Genomic DNA, 26074 nt, shown 5'->3' with positions numbered 1-26074 from the left:
GAAGAACCAAAGTGGTCATTCATCAATAATTGTACTAGCAGAGTCACAGGTATTCAATATCATGAAGATTGAGCCGTCGCATGCCTAGTTTTGGTTCAAAATCCGAAATGTCCCAGAATACAACGGGTATTTCCGGTGGCTATTCCTGGGTTATTTCGTTTGGGCCAGAAGAACCAAAGAGGTCATTCATCAATAATTGTACTAGCAGAGTCAAAGGTATTCAAAATCATGAAGGTTAGGCCGTCGCATGCCTAGTTTTGGTTCAAAACGCGAAATGTCCCACAATGCCGCTATTACCGGTGACCATTCCTGGGTTATTTCGGTGAGCCAGAAGAACCAAAGTGGTCATTCATCAATAATTGAACTAGCAAAGTCACAGGTATTCAAAATCATGAAGATTGAGTCGTCGCATGCCTAGTTTTGGTTCAAAACGCGAAATGTCCCACAATGCCGCTATTACCGGTGGCCATTCCTGGGTTATTTCGGTGAGCCAGAAGAACCAAAGTGGTCATTCATCAATAATTGAACTAGCAAAGTCACAGGTATTCAAAATCATGAAGATTGAGCCGTCGCATGCCTAGTTTTGGTTCAAAATCCGAAATGTCCCAAAATACAACGGGTATTTCCGGTGGCTATTCCTGGGTTATTTCGTTTGGGCCAGAAGAACCAAAGAGATCATTCATCAATAATTGTACTAGCAAAGTCACAGGTATTCAAAATCATGAAGATTGAGTCGTCGCATGCCTAGTTTTGGTTCAAAACGCGAAATGTCCCACAATGCCGCTATTACCGGTGGCCATTCCTGGGTTATTTCGGTGAGCCAGAAGAACCAAAGTGGTCATTCATCAATAATTGAACTAGCAAAGTCACAGGTATTCAAAATCATGAAGATTGAGCCGTCGCATGCCTAGTTTTGCTATGAAAGCCTAAATATCGCACACAACGGGTATCTCTGGTGGCCATTCTTGTTTTATTTCGTGGTAACAATGAGCCGGAGTGGTCCTTCATCAATATTTGAACTAGCAAAGTCACAGGTATTCGAAACCATCAAAATTGAGCCGTTGCATGCCTAGTTTTGGTACAAAAACCGAAATGTCCCACAATACGGGTATCTCCGATGGCCATTCCTGGGTTATTTCAGTGGGCCAGAAGAACCAAAGTGGTCATTCATCAATAATTGTACTAGCAGAGTCACAGGTATTCAATATCATGAAGATTGAACCGTCGCATGCCTAGTTTTGGTTCAAAATCCGAAATGTCCCAAAATACAACGGGTATTTCCGGTGGCTATTCCTGGGTTATTTCGTTTGGGCCAGAAGAACCAAAGAGGTCATTCATCAATAATTGTACTAGCAGAGTCAAAGGTATTCAAAATCATGAAGGTTAGGCCGTCGCATGCCTAGTTTTGGTTCAAAACGCGAAATGTCCCACAATGCCGCTATTACCGGTGGCCATTCCTGGGTTATTTCGGTGAGCCAGAAGAACCAAAGTGGTCATTCATCAATAATTGAACTAGCAAAGTCACAGGTATTCCAAATCATGAAGATTGAGCCGTCGCATGCCTAGTTTTGCTATGAAAGCCTAAATATCGCACACAACGGGTATCTCTGGTGGCCATTCTTGTTTTATTTCGTGGTAACAATGAGCCGGAGTGGTCCTTCATCAATATTTGAACTAGCAAAGTCACAGGTATTCGAAACCATCAAAATTGAGCCGTTGCATGCCTAGTTTTGGTACAAAAACCGAAATGTCCCACAATACGGGTATCTCCGATGGCCATTCCTGGGTTATTTCAGTGGGCCAGAAGAACCAAAGTGGTCATTCATCAATAATTGTACTAGCAGAGTCACAGGTATTCAATATCATGAAGATTGAACCGTCGCATGCCTAGTTTTGGTTCAAAATCCGAAATGTCCCAAAATACAACGGGTATTTCCGGTGGCTATTCCTGGGTTATTTCGTTTGGGTCAGAAGAACCAAAGAGGTCATTCATCAATAATTGAACTACCAAAGTTACAGGTATTCAAAATCATGAAGATTGGGCCGTCGCATGCCTAGTTTTGGTTCAAAAACCGAAATGTCCCACAATACGGGTATCTCCGGTGGCCATTCCTGGGTTATTTCGGTGAGCCAGAAGAACCAACGTGGTCATTCATCAATAATTGAACTAGCAAAGTCACAGGTATTCAAAATCATGAAGATTGAGCCGTCGCATGCCTAGTTTTGGTACAAAAACTGAAATGTCCCACAATGCCGGTATCTCCTATGGCCATTCTTGGTTTATTTCGGTAGGCCAGAAGAACCAAAGTGGTCATTTATCAATAATTGAACTAGCAGAATCACAGGGATACAAATCATGAAGATTGGGCCGTCGCATGCCTACTTTTGGTGCTAAAACTTTGTGGTCCCATATTACGAAACTAAAGGTCGTCAAAGTAAGGATCTCTAAAGGGACTTTTTTCATATGTAGCAGGTAAACAAAAACACAATTCTTTGAAAGAATGTGTTGTTTATATTGATCATCAATCTAAAATCAATTTAAAAAATTAAGAATAAAATTCTATTGTCCTACGCTGAAATAACAAAATCCACTGATAATTTTGCATCTCCCAATTCATTTGATATTTTGCATGATGAAGTTGAGAATGAACCATCACAAAATTTAAATAATTATGTTTACCTCCTAGTAAAAGGAAAAGAATTTCCAATAAATATTTAAACAACCATAATTTATTTTCCAAACAAACCATCTACTTCTTTTAATACGAATTTCCCTCCCTTTAGTGCATCCGTTCCTCTCAATAATAATCCTGGATTTCAAAGAATTGATTCCACCCTGGGAGGGAGGCACCGATACTACACACGAAATATAAGACAACGTTATTTTGAACTGCAAGATAACTCCAGCTTGCCAACAACAATCAAGGCAGGCTTCGAGAAAATCGGTAGTTTCCTTTTGTTGTGCACCTTCGATCTTTTCTGACAAACATGAAAAAAGGGCCACAGTTTTCTATGCACTAAATATTCATTTTCATTGGAAAAAGTAGAACGATGCGTTTTTCAATGCTTTATGTTCAATCAGATTAAATGGTGCTCACGTGACATTACTTGCGTTATGTGCATGAATTGATTTTCATTCGATTTTTATCACTTTTGAAGAAATACGAATGTGTTTTAATCAGTTACGCGCTTTTTTCATGTTAGTCCAATGTTTGAGATCTGGGCTCACAATGACAGTTCGTGACAGCGGAATCTCGGCTCACTATGACGTACATAAATTTTGTATTGGTTTCTCCCTCCCAGATTCCACCCATTCAAATAACAAAAATGATCATTTCTGACGAAAAGTTTCATTGGCTGCAGCGGGAATCAAACCCACACCCCATGACACGATGTGCTCATTGCCTGACGACACTAACCGCACGGCCACGAAGTCCATTAGACATTTTACGCAATGTGCCCTGAACACTATTGGTATGTGGGCTCATGAAAATGGTTTTTTTTTTCTGTTCAAAAAACAAAATATTAAGTATTTTCGAGAAAATATTCGACTTCTTTCATTTATTTATATTAAAATGGTATTGAAATTGAACAATTTGATGAATATAAATATCTTGGTATTTGGTTTGATTTTAAACTGATCTGGAACTCTCATATTAAATATATTCAAAAAGTTTGTTAAAAAGGATAAACTTTGAGCTTTCATGTTTTGCTTTCCCAATCTTTTTCCGATTGCTCATGGAGGGCTATTTTAGAGTGAATAGTCATCCGATCAGAGTTCTGAGTTGAGAAGACGAGAGCTTCCATTGCTGGCCACGCCCATATTCTTCGTTACTGGGATAGGAAAGGATAATTATGATATCTAGGATTTATGTGGGTGGAAAGGTGATGGCCTAGGATTCACCATAATCGAGTGATACGACTGGGTTATGACCGTTGGGAGTAGTATTACTAAGAATTATTATTTTTATTCCATAGTTATCCGATAGTCCAGAAGTTACACACTGGAACACTGGAATTTCCTTCTAATGTTCTGGCTTTTATTATAGCCTAGACTTAAGCACCACTTCTCGCTCTTTTAACATTTAACATCACTTTGCAAAACGAAAAACAGCAAAAAAAAAGATTTGGGGGTCATGCAAAAATTACGGTCAGGTACGGGAGATGTCCAAGCCAAGCGTGACAAGCCTTACAAAAATTTTGGAGGGCTCATACAAAAAAACGTGACAAGGGGAGGGAGGAGTCAAAAAAGTTGAAATTTAGCGTGACATAATTTGTGTACCATCCCTTAGTAAGACGTTGATGTTTGTTGCTAATCCATCTCCCGATTTCGAATCAAAGAAAATCAGTTGGTTTGACACTGATACAGCTGAAAAAGTATCAGCATACTTTATGCATGTTAGCACGTACAGTGATACTTTTTCAAGTCAATATAAACTATGAAGATTGAGTTTTATCACTTTGAAATGCAAGCTGAAAAGTCATCATTGTTGCCAAAACGAATGACGGGCTACTTAGCCTTAAACTCTAATACACATACTGTCGTTCCACACATATTTGTCCCGCAGTTCATAAGGTCTATATAGAACATGGGACAAGTAGGCGTGGTATATTACTTATCTTGTGACAGAAAGACCTCTGACGTTTGATTTACATACCTCTTCAGTGTCAAGTGCTCGGCTTTGAAGGTTTGTTTATACGTACTCTAACAATTCCTCTAAAGTGAAAGTGAAGTTGTTATATTTATGTTTTCAGAAAGACATAGGATCGGGATTAGCCATATCAAAACTCATAATAACACCACGAGACGTACCATCTACGTGGGGCCCAGATAGCCGTAGCGGTAAAAGCGCAGCTATTCAGCAAGACCAAGCTGAGGGTCGTGGGTTCGAATCCCACCAGTCGAGGATCTTTTCGGGTTGGAAATTTTCTCGACTTCCCAGGGCATAAAGTATCTTCGTACCTGCCACACGATATACGCATGCGAAAATGGTCATTGGCATAGTAAGCTCTCAGTTAATAACTGTGGAAGTGCTCATAAGAACACTAAGCTGAGAAGCAGGCTCTGTCCCAGTGGGGACGTAGCACTAGACAGAAGAACGTACTATCTACAGACCTACGAAACGATGCGTTTTTTTACGTTTTAGAGGCACATGTTCGAAAAGATAAAAGGTGAAAATTGAAATGTTGAATGCAAAATTCATCCTTCGACTTCAAAAATAGAAATAGTCCGGTGATTGAATTCAAACCATTCTTTCCTATACAGAATACGTCATTTTTGTACTATTAAAATTGCGTTACCTCTGTTTATTAAATCGTTTATTTTTCGTTATTTGCAGAACCCTCACGCGTCACCGATAAGCCTCCAAGGCGTTTGACAGCGCCCACCTTGCGTTCGATTCGGAGAAAGTTAACCACTCGTCGGGGGAAAATCCAGCACATAACAATGACTTCATTTGTTAGAGGCGTCAATCACTGGCAAGGCAGAAGTAACTAAGAAATCGTTACTGATAAGGTCGTGGTTGAGCAAATTTGTTGTCCCCGATCGAGTGCGTGAGTGTTCGGTGTGGCCTATCAGGGTACAAATAGTGTTTAAAGGCAATTGAAAAAAAAACAAAGATAAGAGAATTCTCCGCTTTGTTCACGTTGCTTGAAGCTTGTCAAGCACTCGAGTCTACTAGTTCCCTTCCCGATTTGGAGGTCAGACGCCTACAAAAGCAGCAATAATGTCGACCGTTCTGCTCGAGGCACGCCCTTACCGGCCGTTCAAATCTAGTGAAGAGTACCTCTACGCCATGCGCGAAGATTTGGCGGAATGGATGAACACGATGTACCCGGAGCTGCGTATGAACGTAGACAACTTTATGGATCGATTGGACACTGGCGTCGCACTTTGCAAGGTAAGCTTGACTGAGTCATAGGTCTGATTTATTCGAATAGTGTTTGACAATTCTTGGTCATGCCTCATTCAACGATTTTTGCTGCGTATGTTACCAAAATCACATTTTAGATTGAAGTTAATAGTGGGGACCCAGGTTTTTATATTTTGTCGTACTTTGACGGTTTAGAACAAGAACTGGCAATAAGTGATCCGCTGACCGACAAACACTGCTAATAGTGCTGTAAGTTAATTTAGCTTGAGAGATCTCCTCACAACATTATCTCAAATCCATCTTCCCAGCCAGTGCCATGAATGGATAGCGAGCGCTCCTCTTGACAAGTGTAAAACATTTTCAATTAAATTAACGAGCACTCATTAGCAATTTCCAAATGATTCCACGTACAAACATACTGAGCAAGTTCGTGTCAGAGCAAAACGATCATCATGTTTATCTCGATCTTTGCGCCCATAATTTACTGGCTGGATTGAATCGTGCTGTGTTCGTGTTTTGTCTGTGCAATTAAAAGATATATTTCGTTCATTTGCGCGGGTTTTTTATGATTTTTTTCTATTGAAGCTGTTTATTGTCTGATAGGTATTCTTACGATTTGGAACAAGCATTTTCAGTATTTTTCAAGTTTATTAGTTTATTACAATTTTTTGTTGCAAAATATATAAATTGTTGAACGTTTGTTTATTTACATAAAAAATGTTTTAAAATTCCCAAGCTAATTAACTGGAAACTTACAAGAAAGCACATTATTGGTCAAGTGGACAAATATTCGAAAGTAGTTGAATTAATTACATATTCAATTTGTTCCAATATATGTTTATATAATGTAATGTTTCTTGAACGCAGACATCACATGTTGTCAGATGGACTAATTCGATTAAAGTTGCCCTTCAGGAATAAAAATCCTAGACCAAATTTTGGGTATAAAGACAGCATTATCGACTAAAAATAATTCAGCCTAAACACAAATATTTACGGGATAGACTTAAGGACTAATAACATTATTTACTAAACCTCGTCCAACCGTTGGGCACGAAAAGTGACATTCCATATAGAGATACAGATACAGAGGGACCGTTACGAATGTGTTATATGCAGATGTACTCTGTACTTTGTTTATTAGTTCAATGTACAATTTATTTCTAAAATTTCGCAAATTGCTCATAAAACTGGTGCTCTGCCCATAACTGCATAACAGTCACATTCGACATTTTTGACAATTCCGAGTTAATACCGGGGAGAGTCATCAAATGACAAATACTTTCGATCAACTTACTAAAATCTGTGAGATTGTTCTAGAAAATTCGAAAAAAATACCAAGTTGTTTTGTCACATTGGCAATTGTAACCGCATAACAGTCACATTGAGATTATACATGAGCCTCATAATGCAGTGGCAACGAAATTTCTCTCAGATTTTTTTTCTGACTATTCAATAAGCGATATGAGTTGTACAAAATTTCAGTCTCAAATAAGCACTTTTCAATTCTAAGTGATTTTTTGAAATATCAGTTCCCTCCCATACTGTAATAAAATGCAAACTTTGTACCCCATTTACTCAATGCCTACATTTGTCGAATGTTACAAATATGCAGTTATGGGCAGTGCTTCTCTACAATTAAAAAATCTCAAACAGTGTAAAATCGCCCTCTTAAGTATGCTCTATTAGAAAACGTTACTAATAATAGTGCTGTTAATTAAGCTTAGATTGTAATCTTGTTTTAAAAAAATCCAACATTTTAAGAACAGAATTCTTCGAGACCATTAACGGTTGTTTAGTGTATACAGTGGAAGCGCGTTATAACGACATCGCAAGGGACCGTCGCAATAGAGAAAAGTCGTTATAGAGAATAGATATAAAATTGAAATATTTTTCATGGGACCGAAAAATGTCGCTATAGTGAGCTTTTGTCGTTATAAAAGTTGTCGTTATAACGAGCTTCGACTGTAATTTTCACGTATTTCGAAATAGGGAACCATTATATCTATAACAGCTACTTTTTTGCAAACATACCCCTGAGAAGATAACTCAGGAAGAGTGAGGATGCCGCATCAATGATGACCCACTAAAACCAGCCCATGCACTTTACTTGAGCAATTTTTGTTGAATTGCTCAAGTGGCGTACACTGTACCGACATTACCCTTGGCCTCAGACCCTTATCTCCGCTTATTTCTGCTCGTTCTTTTGACTAGATTGGTCCTCCATACCTTAGTATGGATAGCCCCACGCCTGCCAGGAGCTTGCGTTTGCAGAGCTGTTAGACATCATCATCGAAAGCCGCTTTAAAGTCAACATTCGGGACACCATCGGGTCCAGGTGCCTTGTTTGACGCGAATGATTTCACGACTTCTGCCAGCTCTTCGTTCGTCACCCTTGCCACTTCTTCTCCTTCATCTGCCGCATACGGTGCCAAGGCTTTTGGGGTGATGCGGAAAGAGTACATCTATTATCAACCAGTGACTCGGGCAACTTATCTTGGGCACCTTTGGTTTTAGCCATTACCACTCTGTAGGCGTCAACCCACCGACTCGAGTTGGCACTCTGGCATAGACTATCAAAGCATGCCCCTTTTCGACTCTTGATTTCCTTTCTGAGAGCTAACTTTGCCTCTCTGAATGCTGCACCGCGTTCTCCTCTTTGTGCTTCTGTGCGTGCGCGTTACATGCTTCGTGTAGCCCGAAGGCAGCTTGATCGAAGATTTGCAACTGATTCGCACCACCAATACACCGGCGGCCTGTTCTATCTGGGAGGGGCTTTTCTCGGCATGGAAGCATCCTACGCTCGTTATATCACAGCAACTATAGTTTCTATAGCTCTTCACCGTTTAGGTCCAGAGTGTTTCGTTCGCACCTCAGGGCTTCAATGAATACTTCGCCGTCGAAGCGCGCTGTTTTCCAACCTCGGGCTTGGGTCGAGTTACATCTCACTGCACTCCGCGCGCCTGGTATTATACTATAGCCAATGGATTGATGATCACTATGAGTATAACCGTCATCAACGCGCCAGTTCATGGTACCTAAAAGGTGCGTTGCCTGTGAAGGAAAATACTTCAGTCTGGCACGACTTAGTGCCTTTTTGTCTTCTACCTTGCCAAGTTGTGCCTTGGCTTTCTCGTATTCCTGCTTTGCAGCTAGGACTGATTATCGCAATTGCAGCAGACTTGTCTTCAACTCCTTGCTGATATTGCTTTTGCTCTTAACAAACTCGATGATGACATCGAATTGCTCAGCTGCCACCTGTATTTTCGGGAGGTACTCCCTATTGCAATCCATGGCCTCGATAAGTCCCGGGCAATCAATCACCTCATATGTTGCACTGGAGTAGCCAGTGCCTGCCGTTGTCACAGTGTCTAGGCTTTTGCCCACACTGTTCTCACTTAAGTTGATGTTGGTCGCTTCCTTTCTTGGCGGAAACCTTAGCCGATTACTGATGGGTCCAGAAGCCTCTCCTTTACATTCCACTAGTTGTTTGTGTTGATGGATGATTTCTGGAATAGTCGCCATTATGCTTCCACAATCAACTATGCAACCAGGGATGCCATGCTAGGGTTGACATAGTCCTTCACAGGCATTGAAGATGCGAGCGAGCACTGCGAGCGCGATCCTGCAATGATCATAGTACCCACCCTCTGCGAGCGAACTATGCTGCTCGCTCAGGCTTTAAGGCTCAAGAATCCATCATTCAATCATCAGCAATCATCGGAAACTAAAAACCAGTTTTTTTGTTCAAATTTAAAGATATCCTCATGAAAATCTATCATTGAATTACAGATAGAGGATGCAATGCAATGATAGATTTTCATGAACATTTCATCGATTTTGAGCTAAAAAACTGGTTTTGAAAAACGATGATGGTTATTTTCCTATTTGAATGATCACGGAAGTTCGTTGCCATGATAAACAATGAGCTGGATTTTTCGCATAACTCAATCGAAGTGTGCTTTTTAAAATTAACCTGACATCAGATGCATGAAAAACAGCGAATGTTCAAAATGTCACGCAAATCCGCGCAATGCTCAAGGGAAGTGATGCTGAAAGCTGCCACTGCCGGTATTCCCAAAAATAGTTTTAATCCTACAAAATTATAAATTTTGTATGCCAATTCTAGGTCCTTCATCCATTGTCTATAATATCATGAAGTTTGGCGATCATGTTGAAGGGGAACAGCGTTTCGATAGTACCAGAGAAGCGCCATTTTTTTGTCTACATTATCGTTTGATTGGTTTAACAAAAATCAACTTAACTTGTATTTTTTGTTTTATTTAATCTTATAAATATCTAATTTTCATCTTTATATAATCAGTTCACGACCAACGTATTGGTACATTATCTGCAAAAACGGTACAAAAGTAATTGTGTTCGCATTGCTATCTTCAAACTTTCTGCAAGATACTGTTTTCTACTAATTAAACATTTACAAAGTTTAGCTTTTGTGGTATTATTTTCTTAGCATTACAGTGGTCTCATCCCATGTTGATGTCCATGTCCAAGGAGGAAATTTATATTGAAGGGAAAGCACGAAGGCTCACTTCACCATAGATTTTTGGGATTGATCCGCTCCTTGTTCTGCTTACATAGTAAATTAAAATGACGTATCAGTTCGACTGTAGACAAAAAATAACTCTTCAGCCGTAGGGACAATCTAGATCGGAAACCTTTTCGATTTAGGATCAATCAGGGAAAATGAATCGTTGGCGCCGGTTCCACATCACTTTTGAAAATTACCCTGTTCCGTTTTAGGGAGATTCCATATTATCAAACTATTTCCGTTTAACCAAAAGAAAATATTATCGGGAAGATGAACAATAAGTTAAAGTAATGTGACCAGATGTGTCCCGGAAAACATCCGGGACGCTTGTCGGATCTCATCCCCAATGAAGCACTGCCTATATCTGATGTGCAATTTACATTCATATTCAATCTAAAACATGTACTAAATACAAAGTTATTTGAAATAAAAAAGTATTGACACTATACTGTCAAGTTAAAAATTGCTCTGTCCCGGATAATCCGGGACGTCTGGTCACTTAAAGTTAAAGGGACTGCCTGCATTATTTTACACCAAAATACAATTACCATTTGATGCTTTCAAATAAGCCAAAAGTAGTAATTTGCCAGTAAGATCAGTTGATTTTTTATTGATGAGCGACGACGATCACATGTGGCTCTGAAGATGAACGTCAAAGTTCACCAATCGGCGTTGCTCACGGCCTACCTCTGTAATGAGCATCAAGTTAGCATGAAATCGTCCGATTTTTGCTCATGAGCTGAACTTTTTCAATGCCTGGTCCTTCATGGGGTACTATGTTCTGAGCCGGATCGGCGCAAGTGAGGTAATGGCATCTGATCCTACTTTTGCCCAGTTGAAACAACCAAGCGACGGATTTAGAACGTACTCTAAGGCCTGCCAGGGTTTTACGGAACGGTGCAGCCTGCGCCATTAGCCCACTCGCCGTTTCAGACCAGTGTCACCCGACCCTGCTAATGGAGTAGAATGTCGTCGCTGTCAGCCTCAACGTCTATACCGTTACTTCTCCTTAGGCACCATTCATTTATTACGTAATGCTTAATATGGAAATTTTTACTATTTACTATTTATTTATTTCGTCAAGCATAGGTAGACTACTTACAATAATTACAATACTTTCTTACATGCTATGGATTACTTCTATTGTTCTTTAGTCGTGTTTTAGGCTGCTCTTTTGACATTGTAATGCCAATGAATTCGCAATGTACATTGTACTGACGCATCATACGGTTTATTGGTCCGTTTTGAGCATAATGCGTTCTGCATGATTTTTCTGAAAATAATTTTCTTGTTCTTAAATGCCGAGAGGGTGTGTAGAAGTTTAGTTGAGAAAGAAGTGCAGCAGAGTCTACACGGTTGTTTATAAAGAGAATCATTGCGAATTCCCGGCGTTGCTTAAGTGCTTCCAAGTTGATGAGCATGCAGCGTGCTTCATATGACGGAAGTGGCAGTACAGTCCAATTCAATTTTCGAAGGGCGTATAAAAGGAATTGCTTCTGTACTGATTCTATGCGTTCTTCGTGTACGACATGATACGGGTTCCATACTAGGTGACAATATTCCAGAATTGGTCTTACATATGTAGTATACAATAGTTTAATAGTATACGGGTCTTGAAAATTGTTGCTGAACCTCTTAATGAAGCCAAGCATGCTGTTTGCTTTGTTTATTATGGAATTATAATGTTCTACAAAAGTGAGTTTAGAGTCTAGGATTACCCTTACAATTTTACACTTCTGCACTACTTGATTTCCTAAAAATACTTCAATTGGAGGTGTTACATATTTTCGACTAAATGCTATTGAATTAGATTTTTTGATATTGAGCTGGAGTAGAATTTTTTTGCACCAAGTGAAGAATAAGTTAATGTCATTCTGGAATTCTTCTGCTTCGCTAGAATTACTCACTTCCATGTCGTCTGGATATATAAGAAATTTTATTTTGCTAAGTAAAAAGGAAATGTCGTTCACATACAAAATAAAAAGAAGTGGGCCTAAATGAGAACCTGTAACCAGAGGTTACAGAAATCGGTGCTGATAATTTATTTTGAAAGCGCACTATTTATTTCCGATGTGATAGATATGACTGGATCCAACTCAAGAGTTCTGGCTCCATTCCTATGTTTTGCAATTTGAAGATTAATAATGGTATGTCGATTCGGTCAAATGCCTTACTGAAGTCAGTGTAGAGGGCTTCTACGTGCTTGCCATTGTTCATTGCGTTGAGAATGAAGGATACAAATTCTAAAAAGGCGTTCTAAGGGAAGGGTAAGTTCTTATGAGAGATTTTTGAAGAACACGGTTGCAATGCCATCCGGTCCTGCTCCCTTAGTTGCGTCCAGGTTTTTTAGTGCCGATAAGATTTCTTGTTGTGATAGTATTTCAATAGATACACTATTAGAAATTTCTGTGGAAAAAGAAAAGAAATTACGGTCGCGGTCTTCTTCAGAGTAGGTGGTATACACTTCTTGGAAGAAATCTGCAAAGAGGTTGCAGATATCGGAAGAGTTTTCACCTACGTTTCCGTCAAAATGCATTCGCGAAAGGAAATTGCTACTTTTTAATTTTGTGTTTACATAATTAAAAAAGTTTTTAGGATATGATTTGACTTCGGATTCGACCTAACGATTATATTCTTCATGTGCGAAGTTAATGGTTGAGTTGAGTTGGTTACATATGTCATGATAATTTTGTAAGTTCGTGGCAGTATTTTCTTTTTTGTATAATGTATGCGCTTTCTGTTTCTTGTTCTTTAGGTTTTTCAGTTGTGGGCTAAACCCCACCGGTAATTTGTTATTTTGTATCTGTCTTTTTCTTCTTGTTGACACAGTTTCATTAATTATTTGTTGAATAATTAAATGGAACTTGTCTACTTCGGTGTCGACATTTCCTTCAATACTTATAATATGTTGCCAATTAATTGTACATAGTCTACGTTTGGCTTCTTTCTAATTTGCTTTATTGTATTTCGGCACTTCCTCGTACTCCCAGTCGCTGGGGATCAGAGAAGTTTTATGTATGAAGATTGAGTATTCAATTGCTGTGTGAAATACTTCATTTTTCCATAAGGGTGATAATGATGTATACACACAAAAATCTTCTGTGCAATTTGTAAATAAGAGGTCCAAGTAAGAATTTTGCTGGTTTTTTACGTGATTAATTTGATTTAGGCCAAAATATGATGATTTGTCGAACAAAAATAGTAAAGTACTGTCTTCGCCTACGACTGGGAGTAAAAGTTATTCATTTTCTGCAATGAAGTCCGCATTGCGTTTGCTAAAGTCGCCATAAATATGCAGTTTTACTTCAGGTTCCATATTTGAAATAATAGTTACGACAAAATGAAAAATAATTCAAAAGAATGTTTGTTAGCGTGTTCAGGTGGAAAATACACGGATGAAAAAATATGCGTTTCTCCATTAATTAGGAAAAAAAAAAATTGCCCCCTCCCCCTTCCCTCTGTACGCTTTCTGTATGAAACTTTTCAAAATTTTGTATGAGTCGTAATGCTTGAGCCTTCCACTTCGCCCTTCGAGCGTAACGTAATTTGTAAACACTGCCTAACAATTGCTTGATCCGTTGATTAAAGGAAGAACTCGTGTGTAGCATCTATGCCTTCCATCCAGGTGTCAACCATAATCATGGAAATCATTATTTCAAAATGTTGAAAAATTTACGCATGAACGAAACTCAATTTTTACGAAAAATTCAATTTTTATTAGCTCATGAATATATGAAAGAGAAGTGTGATTTTTTATCCCAGCTTTTACGTGTAGATGCCGAGATTGTGACAACAGTTGAGGATGGATTACTAATTGGTGAATTACAATGTTACATTTATTTAATCGTTAAACATACCATGGACATTCTTAAATTTTGAACCGCCCTAGTGGATAGTTCGACATTACAAATGTCGACGCATTGATGTTTAACTTTTTTAATTGTAGTCCCATGAATCGCATCACTTACCAAGGTGAGTTCTGATCATGTAGCTTTTGAACCCTCCCATTAAAAACTCCTTCCTGTGAAAACCATGGAGATGCAGAGGTGATCTCGGTCTCTAGCCAATGGACGTCGCACTAACATTCTCTTTCCCTGAGTACCGTAAGGACGAAATTCGATGTGTGTAAGGCTTAACTTGATTTTTTTGCCTGAAATTTCACATAATTTCACCCCCATTGCCAGAGTTTCTGGCAGAGCATCTACGTTTCTTAAAACCGGCTCTATCTTCTCTATCTTAAAACCGGCCTTTGATCCTCATTCTGTCGTTGATCTACCACCACCCGATCACGCTCTTCTGCATATTTCTCAACACTATAAAATCTGTTCGGACCATTGCATTGATCACTTTCAGCACACCTCCTGCAACGCTACGATTTCGAATCCACGGTTCTTCAACACATCGGCAAATATGCGTGTCATCATCAGGAGAAGTAATGTGTTTTACAATTTCACGTACCGGGCATGCAATCCCTAGTTGTCCCTTTGTGGCTGTGTACTCCGCCGAATATTTTGGGCCCGTATTCTTGCATTAAATTACCGTTGTATGAGTTTTAACGGCTGGCTGCTAGGTCCTGACACCAATCCCTCATATTTCTGGAGGACCATTCCCTCTAAATTTTTGGAACACCATAAGTGCATAGTTTAACATAGAGTCCTCCGAACTCGGACGATGACAGCCGCCCCTGACATGGGGAACAGACGCTATTGTGCGTCGCTCATAAGATTGAGAACAGACGCTTCCCTCCCCTTCCTAGTTCCCACCTGGGTTAATTACCCCATCATCACTTAGTTTGCTCGTACCCTGGCTAGTACCGCGAGAAGATTGTGATAGGAGATGCTGGGCAAGAGGCTAATGACCACAAAAGGGCCTTTTCGGTTTCTTCAGGTACGCGGAGTACCAATGATACACTATGCCCAGCATTTTCCGACAAGAAAATTTCAATTAACGCCATATCCGTCAAACTTCAATTATGCAATGAAAAATAAATTATTACTAACATTATCCTACTGTTGGATCTACGTATATTAAGACTACTGGTTTAAATTTTCTAGAAATTTTTTTCTTTCCTATCTTCAATATCCAAACCATTTTTACCTGATCACATGAGTACGACAAACGCCACCGGCTCTTAAAATAACGCGATCTATCAAACGAGCACTAAACCGTACTCAATTCAGAATTCCTGCAACGACTCGACAATAACAAGTGAATGAGTGCATGCAAATCTCAAACGTTTGGTGGTCATTATGCTGAAACTTCATAGCGTCTGACTATTCTGGGAGCCGTACCTACTGCTGCTACTTTTAAATTTAATCTGAATTAAGGAGGATGCGGAAAAGTCATTCATTGCGTAATTCGGTGAGGCCTACCTATTCCGTATCACCGAGCATAATGTTTTCTGATAAAAATAGATGTCACTCTATGCAGCGTTCGTCCGGCAGCTCGGCAGTCAGTGGTTCCGACAGAAACTGCATCCTACTAATTCCTAGGGTTTAATGGCGTATTTACATGCTATGCGTTTGGGCTACTATACTTCTGTAACTGTTGCTACTTGTTAAATGTGGGTAGAACGTATTGCGACCGGCCGATTGCATGGATAGAGTAAGCGTGATAAAAAGCGACTGCAGTGATTATTTGATGCAAACCAACGCACATTGTGCCAAGTGTGCTAGATATGAATGTCGCCCCAATGCAATGTGTTATTCTCGTTTCTACAACACTGAATGCGACGAACAGCCGATACGTAAGTTTTTCCTTAGCTTAGCTTAGCTTAGACTGACTACACATATCAATGGTTGCTATTCCGTGATTGACCGAAGTCAGTGAAAATGCACAAAGAATCAACAAGAAGTTCAGCTGGGATAGGCCATAATCTTCTTCAGTGTGCATAATTCAGTGCCTCTATTTATACAAGGTCAATAACGGCGCCGGCCACGTCCTTGCAGTCAGGTGGGATTGAGGGAAGGAATGTTAGTGTGTAACCTTTGCTATTTGGAGACCGTGTTTGCCTCTGCATCTCCACAAAGGTTACTGGGAGGGATGTTTGTTAATGGGGAGGATCGTTGGGTCAAAGGATTCACTTTGATAAGCGATTAGACCATGATAAACAATGATTTGTGAGATATATACATGCTTATACGTAAATATAATTGTTCATATAATTTCTATGTAGAGGAAAATTATGCCGACACTTGAGGTGACGAACCATTCAAAGTTTGTTGAACAAATACCTAAATGTAACATTCCTACAGCTGTCAGTACGAAAGCATGTGTTATTATATTTTACTCATTTGAAAAGAAACAAAAGACTCAATTGGTTGGGACATCATAGAACACTCTTATTCTTATGCCGACACTTACAGTGGCGAACCATCCAAAGTTTGTTGAATAAAGTGGACCTTTCGCAAGTCTACACTTGTAGTGTCGAACCATTCAAAGTTTTTTTAATTACAAAAATAAAGGTATATAAGGGGTGTTCTGAAAAAAAAAAAAATGTTAAACATAAATAAATCATGAATCAGAGTTTGTGTCGACACTCACAGTGACGAACCATCCATAGTTTGTTGAAACATCATATTTACATCCCACCATTGTAACGATTAAATGTGCAGTCATACATATTTTATAGATTAGAAATAGTAGCATGAAACGAGCTCACCAATTGATCCGTTATCCTTGACTGAGCGGCCACAATCCATTTTCAGCTTCACTCGTTTGCTCGGCTAGCACCCAGAAAAAAAAAAAAAAAAAAAAAAAAAAAAAAAAAAAAAAAAAAAGGCGCGCGACTCGAAAAAAAAACACGGACGACAGCTCGGGCTTTCTTGACGCACTGCCCAGGAGCAAGCGTCAAGGTCGTCGAAAGATCAAAAAGAACGAACCGATCGCGGCACTTTTTAACTTACTCCAACCGAACTCCCCGATCACGCCACTTTTTCACTTACGAGACCGACGCGCGACATGTTTGATCCTGCCCTCGTCGCTCGCTCCGGCAAAAGCAAGCGTCAAGGTCGAAAGATCAAACAGAACTAACCGATCGCGGCACTTTTTCACTTACTCCAACCGAACTCCCCGATCACGCCACTTTTTCACTTACTAGACCGACGCGCGACATGTTTGATCCTGCCCTCGTTGCTCGCTCCGGCAAAAGCAAGCATCAAGGTCGAAAGATCAAACAGAACTAACCGATCGCGGCACTTTTTCACTCACTCCAACCGAACTTCCCGATCACGCCACTTTTTCACTTACGAGACCGACGCGCGACATGTTTGATCCTGCCCTCGTCGCTCGCTCCGGCAAAAGCAAGCGTCAAGGTCGAAAGATCAAACAGAACTCCAGCCGATACGTAAGTTTTTCCGCGTCAAAAATATGTTTCTTGCTCGAGTTTCGGGTTCGATGTTTGAAAATCGGGCGAACAATCGAGTTGAAACTGAATCACGAAACGAAACTATTTGGGGAGCCATACCCGACCAGACGGAAGAAACAAGATTATAACAGAATGTGTTCCCCTGATATGATTTTTTTATATCACCAGCTGTTATAAAACATGTACCGTTAGTAGTTAAAATAACAAAAATTCTAACAAAATTTGCACCAAATTAAACTTAAATATAACAAACACTGTTACAATTATATCAAAATTATTACAGACTGTGTTGCAAGAATGTTACAAAATAACAAAATTATTGCAAACTATGTTTCTGTTTATGACATCGGATGTTATTTGCAACAAACTTATAAATGCGATGTCAAAAATATAACAAATGTTGTTATAAATGTGTTACTAAAAATATAACAAGTTGAGTACAAAGCCACCTTGATAGCAAAATTTTATCAACTTCTGTTATATGTAACTGCTGCTGATAGGAATGTGTTATAATCTTGTTATGTGGTTCTGGTCGGGTATAAATGGGATTAATTTCTTTGCGTTGAATTATGCTTGTTGATGATGGATACAAGCCGCTATTTTTAATCACTCCCCCATTTAGTGTTTTAGAACGAGAAAAATTAAGATGACTGAGTTGCACATGTTCCACTGGTACGCAATTAATATACTACTTGTAGCAATACATGTTCTGTGAAACTCTTGTGAGTCCTTAAATTTAATGAATGAAATACCTAATTCACGGAACAAACTTAGTTATGATTCCGCCCTAAATGCTTATATTTGACAGATACGCGTATTTCGACTACCACTTGCAGTCTTCTTCAGTGTTACTTACTCGTATCCACTCCTGAAGAAGACTGCAAGTGGTAGTCGAAATACGCGTATCTGTCAAATATAAGCATTTAGGGCGGAATTACAAGGTACAAGGTACTCCAATCTACTTTTAAGTTTCTCTATTGAGATTCTGCTCAGAGGATTCAAATACTTTAAAAAGAGTTAGTTATGATGTTGGAACAAATGCATCATACAAATTGGTATCTGTTTTCCTCAAGCTGCTTACTTAGCTATCTTGTATTGAATAATTCAAAACCGAGAGTGACTACCAAACCAAGAAAAACCAAGAGAACTGGAAATCGTGAACAACAAAAAAAACTATAGAAATCTTGAATAAAACTTTTTTCTCATCGATATATTTTGAATCAAAATTGAAGTCTAAAATAAAATGTTTGATCAACATCTAGAAAGAACTTTCAAAAATCCCAGAAAAATTTAAATTGGTTCTGGCATATGAAAGCTGCTGCGAGCATAATACACCCAGTGAAATCAAAATAGCACCACCGTCCACTGCTACGTGGACAATTTTTGGAAAATCAATTTGATGTTCGTCCACTGTTAAATGAGCACACATTAGTTTAATATAAACTAGAGCAATATATGATTGATTTGTGAGGACTATTAATAACCACATGAGATTCAGCTGTAAATTTATTTCTTTTTTTATTAACTGGACCATATATTGTTTTATTTTAGTAGTGATTGCAAGTATGAATGGATTAAACTGATTCATCAATATAAGGTTCTTAGGCTAAAATAGTGCAATTGTGATTTTTTAACGTGCAAATTTCTTCATTCATTAATAATATCGGAATTTACAGAATCCAATTCCAAAAATGAATTGGCAGTAGCCAATCATACATATTATGTGAATATAGCCTAATAGATTCCAGCTAAATTCTGTCAAAAAAAAATGAATCAAAATTGAAAATTATTTTCATAGTTCCCATTGAGATTAATCATTATCTCAATAAAATCATTTTTCCAGTTTATTTGAAATCGATAGACGTTCTATTAAGGTTATCTTCAGTATCTTTATACAGTTTAGAGCATGAATTTTTAACGTATTTCATTGTCTCGGTGTCATCTCTGGATTCTTTAATTTTGGTTATAGAGTTTACAAACTTAAATGGCTTGATTGACATGAAATCCTGTAAATTTTACCAAAAAGTGTTTAATACGATTGAATTATATGATAGTCATTAGGGCGGTTCAAAGTTTAAAAAAGTATGAAAATCCAATCTTCCATATCTTTTCTACCATCCTTACCATAAAAATAGTGTTCTGTGAAATTTTCAGCTTTCTGGGTGGTGATACGGGATTCTTCTTCTTCTTCTTCTTCTTTCTGGCATTACGTCCCCACTGGGACAGAGCCTGCTTCTCAGCTTAGTGTTCTTTATGAGCACTTCCACAGTTATTAACTGAGAGCTTACTATGCCAATGACCATTTTTGCATGCGTATATCGTGTGGCAGGTACGATGATACTTTATGCCCTGGGAAGCCGAGAAAATTTCCAACCCGAAAAATTCCTCGACCGGTGGGGATTCGAACCCACGACCCTCAGCTTGGTCTTGCTGAATAGCTGCGCGTTTACCGCTACGGCTATCTGGGCCCCTCACGGGCCCTGCAAATGGGATTATAGCCCTGCAAATATCTACAAAAATTCCAAACAAAAATAGTTCATAAGGGATTTGTTTCTTCAGCTACATTCTTCATCAAGGATCGAAGAATGAGTTTTCAATATGGGATTGGTTCAACAGTGATATTTCTCATGCATTCATTAATAGAAATCTGGCCTACGATCAATGGAAGCGGTCTAGAACTGAGATTGACAGAAACACTAACAAGCGCCTTCGAAATTTTGCGATTGACTTGGTCAGGCAAGCAAAAATCAATCACGATAAGCAAAACTTCAACGTTGACTTGCCTAGCAAGCAACTATGGAAAAACATTAAATAATTAGGAATATCTAATGATTCAAGTTTTCTTGATCAAGATTGTTTAAATGCAAACCAAATTAATGACTATTTTATCTCCAATTATATTAATGTCTCGTCGTCTGTTCCAATACCATTTTCTTCTGATAATTTCAAATTCAATGTTTTTCATGAGGAAGATATTATCAACAGTATTTTCTCAATTAAGTCGAATGCTGTTGGCTTGGATGATATTCCGATTAGATTTATTGAAATACTAGTGGTCCCGGCAAACTTCGTCTTGCCATCAAGTAGGCTGTTGAAAAACGCCATGGAACTCTCCGTGCAAAATGGAAGTTCCGTTCACTCCTGTTTTTTTCAACTTTCCCGTTAAATATACTTTGCTTTTTATAGACACAAACACGTCGGAACACTTCAGGAACATAACTATGGAAGAATCATTCTAATCCGTCGAGCCGTTCTCAAGACATTTCGTGACATACAAACACCACTCCATTTTTATTTATATAGATTGTTACCTATTGCTTTGCCAGTATATAAGTTTCTGTTTGATTTCATTATTAAAATACCTGTTTTCCTGAGAGTTTGGAAGAACTCTAAAGTAATACCAATAAGAAAGAAAGGAAACAGTGCTTTTTTTCAAATCTACGGCCTATAAGTCTAAAGTTTTTGAAAAACTACTCAAAATCCAAAATACTAAATTTATTATTGATTTCGTCAAAATCACAGTACAAATTCAGCTTTAATCAAAGTTCATGATACATAAAAGAGTACAGTTTTATGATAAATTAGAAAAATTGGGAGTAATTTTTACTTCAAATTTATGTTTGGATGCATTTATTAATGGGCAATGCGGTAAAATATACGGTACTTTAAAGAAGCTGAATCTAACTACAAAACACTTAGACACAGCTATGAAAATTAAATTGTTCAAATCCTTAATTCTGCCTCATTTTATATATTGTGATTTCTTGTTTAGTAATGCGACAGCTTCTGCACTCAACAGACTACGGGTTGCGCTTAATGCATGTGTTAGATATGTGTTCAATCTTACTAAGTATTCTCATGTATCCTCTAAGTTTATCTAAATGTATCCTCTAAGTTTATCATGTATCCTCCAGTTCTCTAAATTTTACAGTTTTAGAGCCTGTTTACAAGTGTACATCATCATCAAACGTAAAACGCCTCGCTATCTCTACGACAAGCTTCAATTCATGAGAAATACGAGAACTATGAGCCTAGTAATACCCAATCACTCTTCTGCATATTACGGACAATAATTGTTTGTGAGAGGCATTAACAATTAAAATCGTTTGTTTCCTACCCTCAAGTCAACTGCTAATATTTATGGTTTCAAAGGGGGTTTGCTTAGAGAACTTGAGCGCTTGCAGTAGAACATTCAGGAAAATCAAATTCAGGAACATAATTCGAGTTAGTTAAATAGTTTTAATGGAATCACCACAGTGTAACATTTCAAGAAGGAGTTTCGCTCCGTTACATAAATTCCAATAAAAAATAAAAAAAAATACTGCCGATAAAGACTAGTATACTTTATACATGATCTTTTCTATTTGCTTAAAAACTGATTGTTCAATGTTAACAGAAATTTGAATTGCAAATATGGCATTTATTCAATTTTGTCCAGGAAAACATGTTACACTGAAGTAGAATCAACAATATGATATATTTTGATCATATTTATAGTCTCCTAAGCATCACTGGCGACGAAATAGCGGCTTATATTTTCAAACAATTACCCTTAAACCAGCGTTACTTTTGATTTCTTAAGTTCGGATGCGCCACTGTGACCAATATTGAGATCTATTGTGGCATTACCCGTATCCTTAGTATATAGTAGACTGGCCCAGCTTAGTATGAAAGAAAATTAAAGTTGTATAATTCCACGGGGCACCCTCCAGAATTATTCCTTAGAGTTAGAAGAAGACTTCCTGAAAATTTCAGCTCATTTGGTCGTTCCATGAGCTGGCGCATTTGAATTGAAGTTAATATGGGATTTTCAGCTCAAACATATGGGATTTAGCGCATCATCTAATGTTTGGTTCAGGAAAATCGTTGATCGCGTTCAATTGCACCAAGAATGTCAAAAACACTACTTGATACCATAGCAAACAATATTGGAGAAGGTTGTATCATGATTAAAATTGATAAAGTTGGTGTTTTAACTATTTGAAGTAGATTTGCTAAGCTCAAGCTATACTGCTTTGTATTTCCTTAACATAGCCACTAAGCGCATCATAGCCACCTATGACGCTGGGCGAGCTGCTGCACAAGGCGCATGCCTATATGTGACTGTACGGGAGGCTGATCTAAGCCTAACTTTCAATAACTGAAATGTTAATGAAAACGAGCTTAAATCTAGATACAACCTTCTGCAATTATGTTCATTAGGGTATCAACTAGTGTATTTGACATTCTGGGCTCAATTGAACGCGATCAACTAGTATACGGAACGAAACAGTGACAATGGGTCAATTCTCAATATATTCGGAACGAATATTCCATACAAACTTCAAATTGAATGCGCCAGCTGGTGGAGCAACCAATCGAGTTGAAATTTTGTGAGCGCTTTTTTCTTACCCTAAGGCACATATCTAGGGGTGCCCCGTTGAGTTTTACAACATTTTTGTTTTAGGGCCAGTCTAGTATATAGTGCATGTCGCATTCCTGCATTTTTGAAGCTCGATTTCTGTATAGTTCTTGTTTCGATTCTTCAGATATTGATAAAAATCGAATGTGATGAATGCTATTTACACCATTCATAAAGACTTACATCTCAGCGAAGGCGCGCCCCTTAGCAAACATAATCGATTTATTTCTGAGGAATCAAATCGGTACTACTGATATTTGACCATACAACGGAACTCTAGTCCCATTTTTGTTTCGCTTTCGGTTTAGTGTACTAGCAGCGAAACCGAATCAAGCTAGAAAATTTGTTTAGTAATTCAGCATCAGCATGTTCAAATGTAGTCTTGGGACTGCCGAGCTCCGAGTGCTAGGTAAAATAGATTCAATTTTAGAAACTGTTGCCACAAGCAAGGACTTTGTACCGCGAACCCTGAATTACCAGAACATATTACCCTAGCCCGACAAACAATATCGAACTTGGGTTTGAATTGGTAGATTTTACCCCGTAACGCACCACGAAAGTGTGATCTACCCGCGTTACGGGTGACAGCGTTACTTCTATACTGTTACTTCAATAGGACCTAATTGACATGAGCGATTTCTCTTCGTCGATCCTCTCTTTTGCTAATAACTTCGCTAAATTAGATAAATCTATAATGTTTCTTGCTAAGGTGAAGCTGCCTCGAAGCCAAACCAAATTAGATATATAGAAGGATTAACTTCAATGCATGCCTTGAGGGTAGTCTGTTTTCAAAAAAAAAATAGCTGTTTCATACAAAAATATTAGTGACTTGCTTATCGTACGAAAACTTGAAAGAACAGCCTATCTAAGAAAAAGGGCAAATTTATAGTAAAAAAAAAAACAAAATTGAAATATTAAACACCACCAAGGAGTCCAAATACCGCTAAGCACGCAGCTGTTCAGCAAGACCATATTGAGGGATATAAGTTCAAATTCATCCGGTAGCGGAGGACATTGATTGCGTAATCAATTACAACTTCCCTGGGCATAGGGTAAATTATGTATTTTGGACAGGCTAACGAAATGTCTGGAAACGGCGATCGATTAACTGCCTTAGATACTATTATGTTATTACGTTATGACACTTATATGCTTAATACATCATTGTACTTTGAGTTTCTGGAGAGAAAAAGCTTACCAACTGTAGCATTAGCTGCCAAAAAATGCGTTTTCAGCGGCCTGTCCGTTATACATTTTGGACATCAAATATACATTTTGGACACCCTCATGTGAATATAATTTGGACAGCGGCGTTATCTCAATATCTATTCAATGGTTTCTTAAAAAGACGGTCATATCATAATGTTCTAAGAGTTTACATGCGTCTCATGCGTTTTTTCGCTTATTGTATGTGTATATTAGTGATAATCAATAATTTCATCAAATGCAAGCAAATATCATAAGATCCACGAAATACGCCTGCAAGTATGCATGCATGCGACATTCCAGTGTGTTTCATCAGATGGCCAAATTAGATCACCTGAACATAGACCGTAATCTATTTTGGACACCACCTGATTTATGCCTTATATACTCATGTTAAAATTTTAGATGAACTTAGCTTCAATTTTAGACGTATTTTATCATATTGCCGCCTTTAAACTTTTTATCAATGCTAATTCTGAGCGCTATTATAGCGTTTAATGTATGTTCTTGAAATGTACATCCTCTTGCATTCGTAGGTTTCACAAATGTTCTGTTGATACAATTTACAATTTTGGTGTTTTTGAAGCCAATTTGTAATTGTTATGAAAATGGCTATCATTAATGAGTAGCATAGTGTATTAATAATGCAATACATGATTTTCCGAACATAAATTCCTCATCATCTCATTGTATATGAACATTGAACGACCAGCCTGTCCAAATTATATACATGTCCAAATTATATACGTTACCCTAGAGGCACTTGTACCAGAATGGTAAATTGACAAGGAAAGCTCTCAGTCAATAAAGGGCTTATTTTATTAAAAGCCAATTCACAAATTTCATAACGATGAAGGCTGGTGGGCGGTTGTCCTCAAAATGTAATAGCTCAAACAGAATATGTAGAATTTCCATACAAAAAGTGTTTCGAAAGAATAGCTGACGTACGAAAGAAGGGAAAATATGTAATGAAAATATTACTGACGAATTGAACGCACCATTTACTTTACATTAGAGACGCATACATGAATGGCCAATCTTGTATAACAGTATGGCCAACATTTTTGCCCGCAAAACACTGGTAATGGCTTTCGGGATAGTGACCCATTTGGAGTAGTGGCGTTCGGGGTAATGGCGTTCAGGGTAATGGGATGAAGACAAATAAGATATTGCACTATATTTCATACTATTCGGGGTAATTGCTCAATCGGAGTAGTGGCTTTCGGGGTAATGACTTTCTGGGTTATGGTTAACCATTTGGGGTAGTGACGTTCGGAGTATTGACATTCGGGGTAATGGCGTTTGGAGTAATGGAGTGGAGCCTCCGCCATTAAAGGAACACTTTACATCAACTATAGGTACAAGTGAGAACAGTTTAAGCAGTTCTGGTGGTATTTCAGTGATTTCAAAGCAATATTATATATTTTTAACCTCTTGCGTGTATCCACTAGCCACTACCTCGTTATGCATTGTTGACTCTGTGGCTCATTTAAGGAAATCGGTATAAATGACACTATTGCAACTATAGGGACACCCACAACTAATGGATCACTTACCCTAGTTATTTTTTGATAAATTTGTGATGATTATCCTTTTCCTAGGGCATGATTATATTTACCTATCTGCAGATATCATTGAAGAAAATCCTTTCGTAATTTCTTGTGAAAATTGGGTCTGTA

At 38.3% G+C, this 26074-nt stretch overlaps 1 protein-coding gene across 1 annotated transcript in view; it reads left to right on the top strand.

The window, feature by feature from the left end:
• The window catches only part of LOC5574432 (GAS2-like protein pickled eggs), a 244148-nt gene that overhangs the window by 75303 nt on the left and 142771 nt on the right, over positions 1-26074 (top strand). Inside the window, exon 2 of the mRNA XM_021851764.1 lies at positions 5340-5900. Coding sequence (XP_021707456.1) covers positions 5727-5900 — 174 coding nt within the window. The 5' untranslated portion in view covers positions 5340-5726. The remainder of the gene's footprint in view (positions 1-5339; positions 5901-26074) is intronic.

The sequence above is a fragment of the Aedes aegypti genome, chromosome 3 (assembly GCF_002204515.2).
Source record: "Aedes aegypti strain LVP_AGWG chromosome 3, AaegL5.0 Primary Assembly, whole genome shotgun sequence".
Taxonomy (NCBI): domain Eukaryota; kingdom Metazoa; phylum Arthropoda; class Insecta; order Diptera; family Culicidae; genus Aedes; species Aedes aegypti.
The sequence above is the reverse complement of the archived record's forward strand: the minus strand, read 5'-3'. Positions and strand labels throughout refer to the sequence as shown.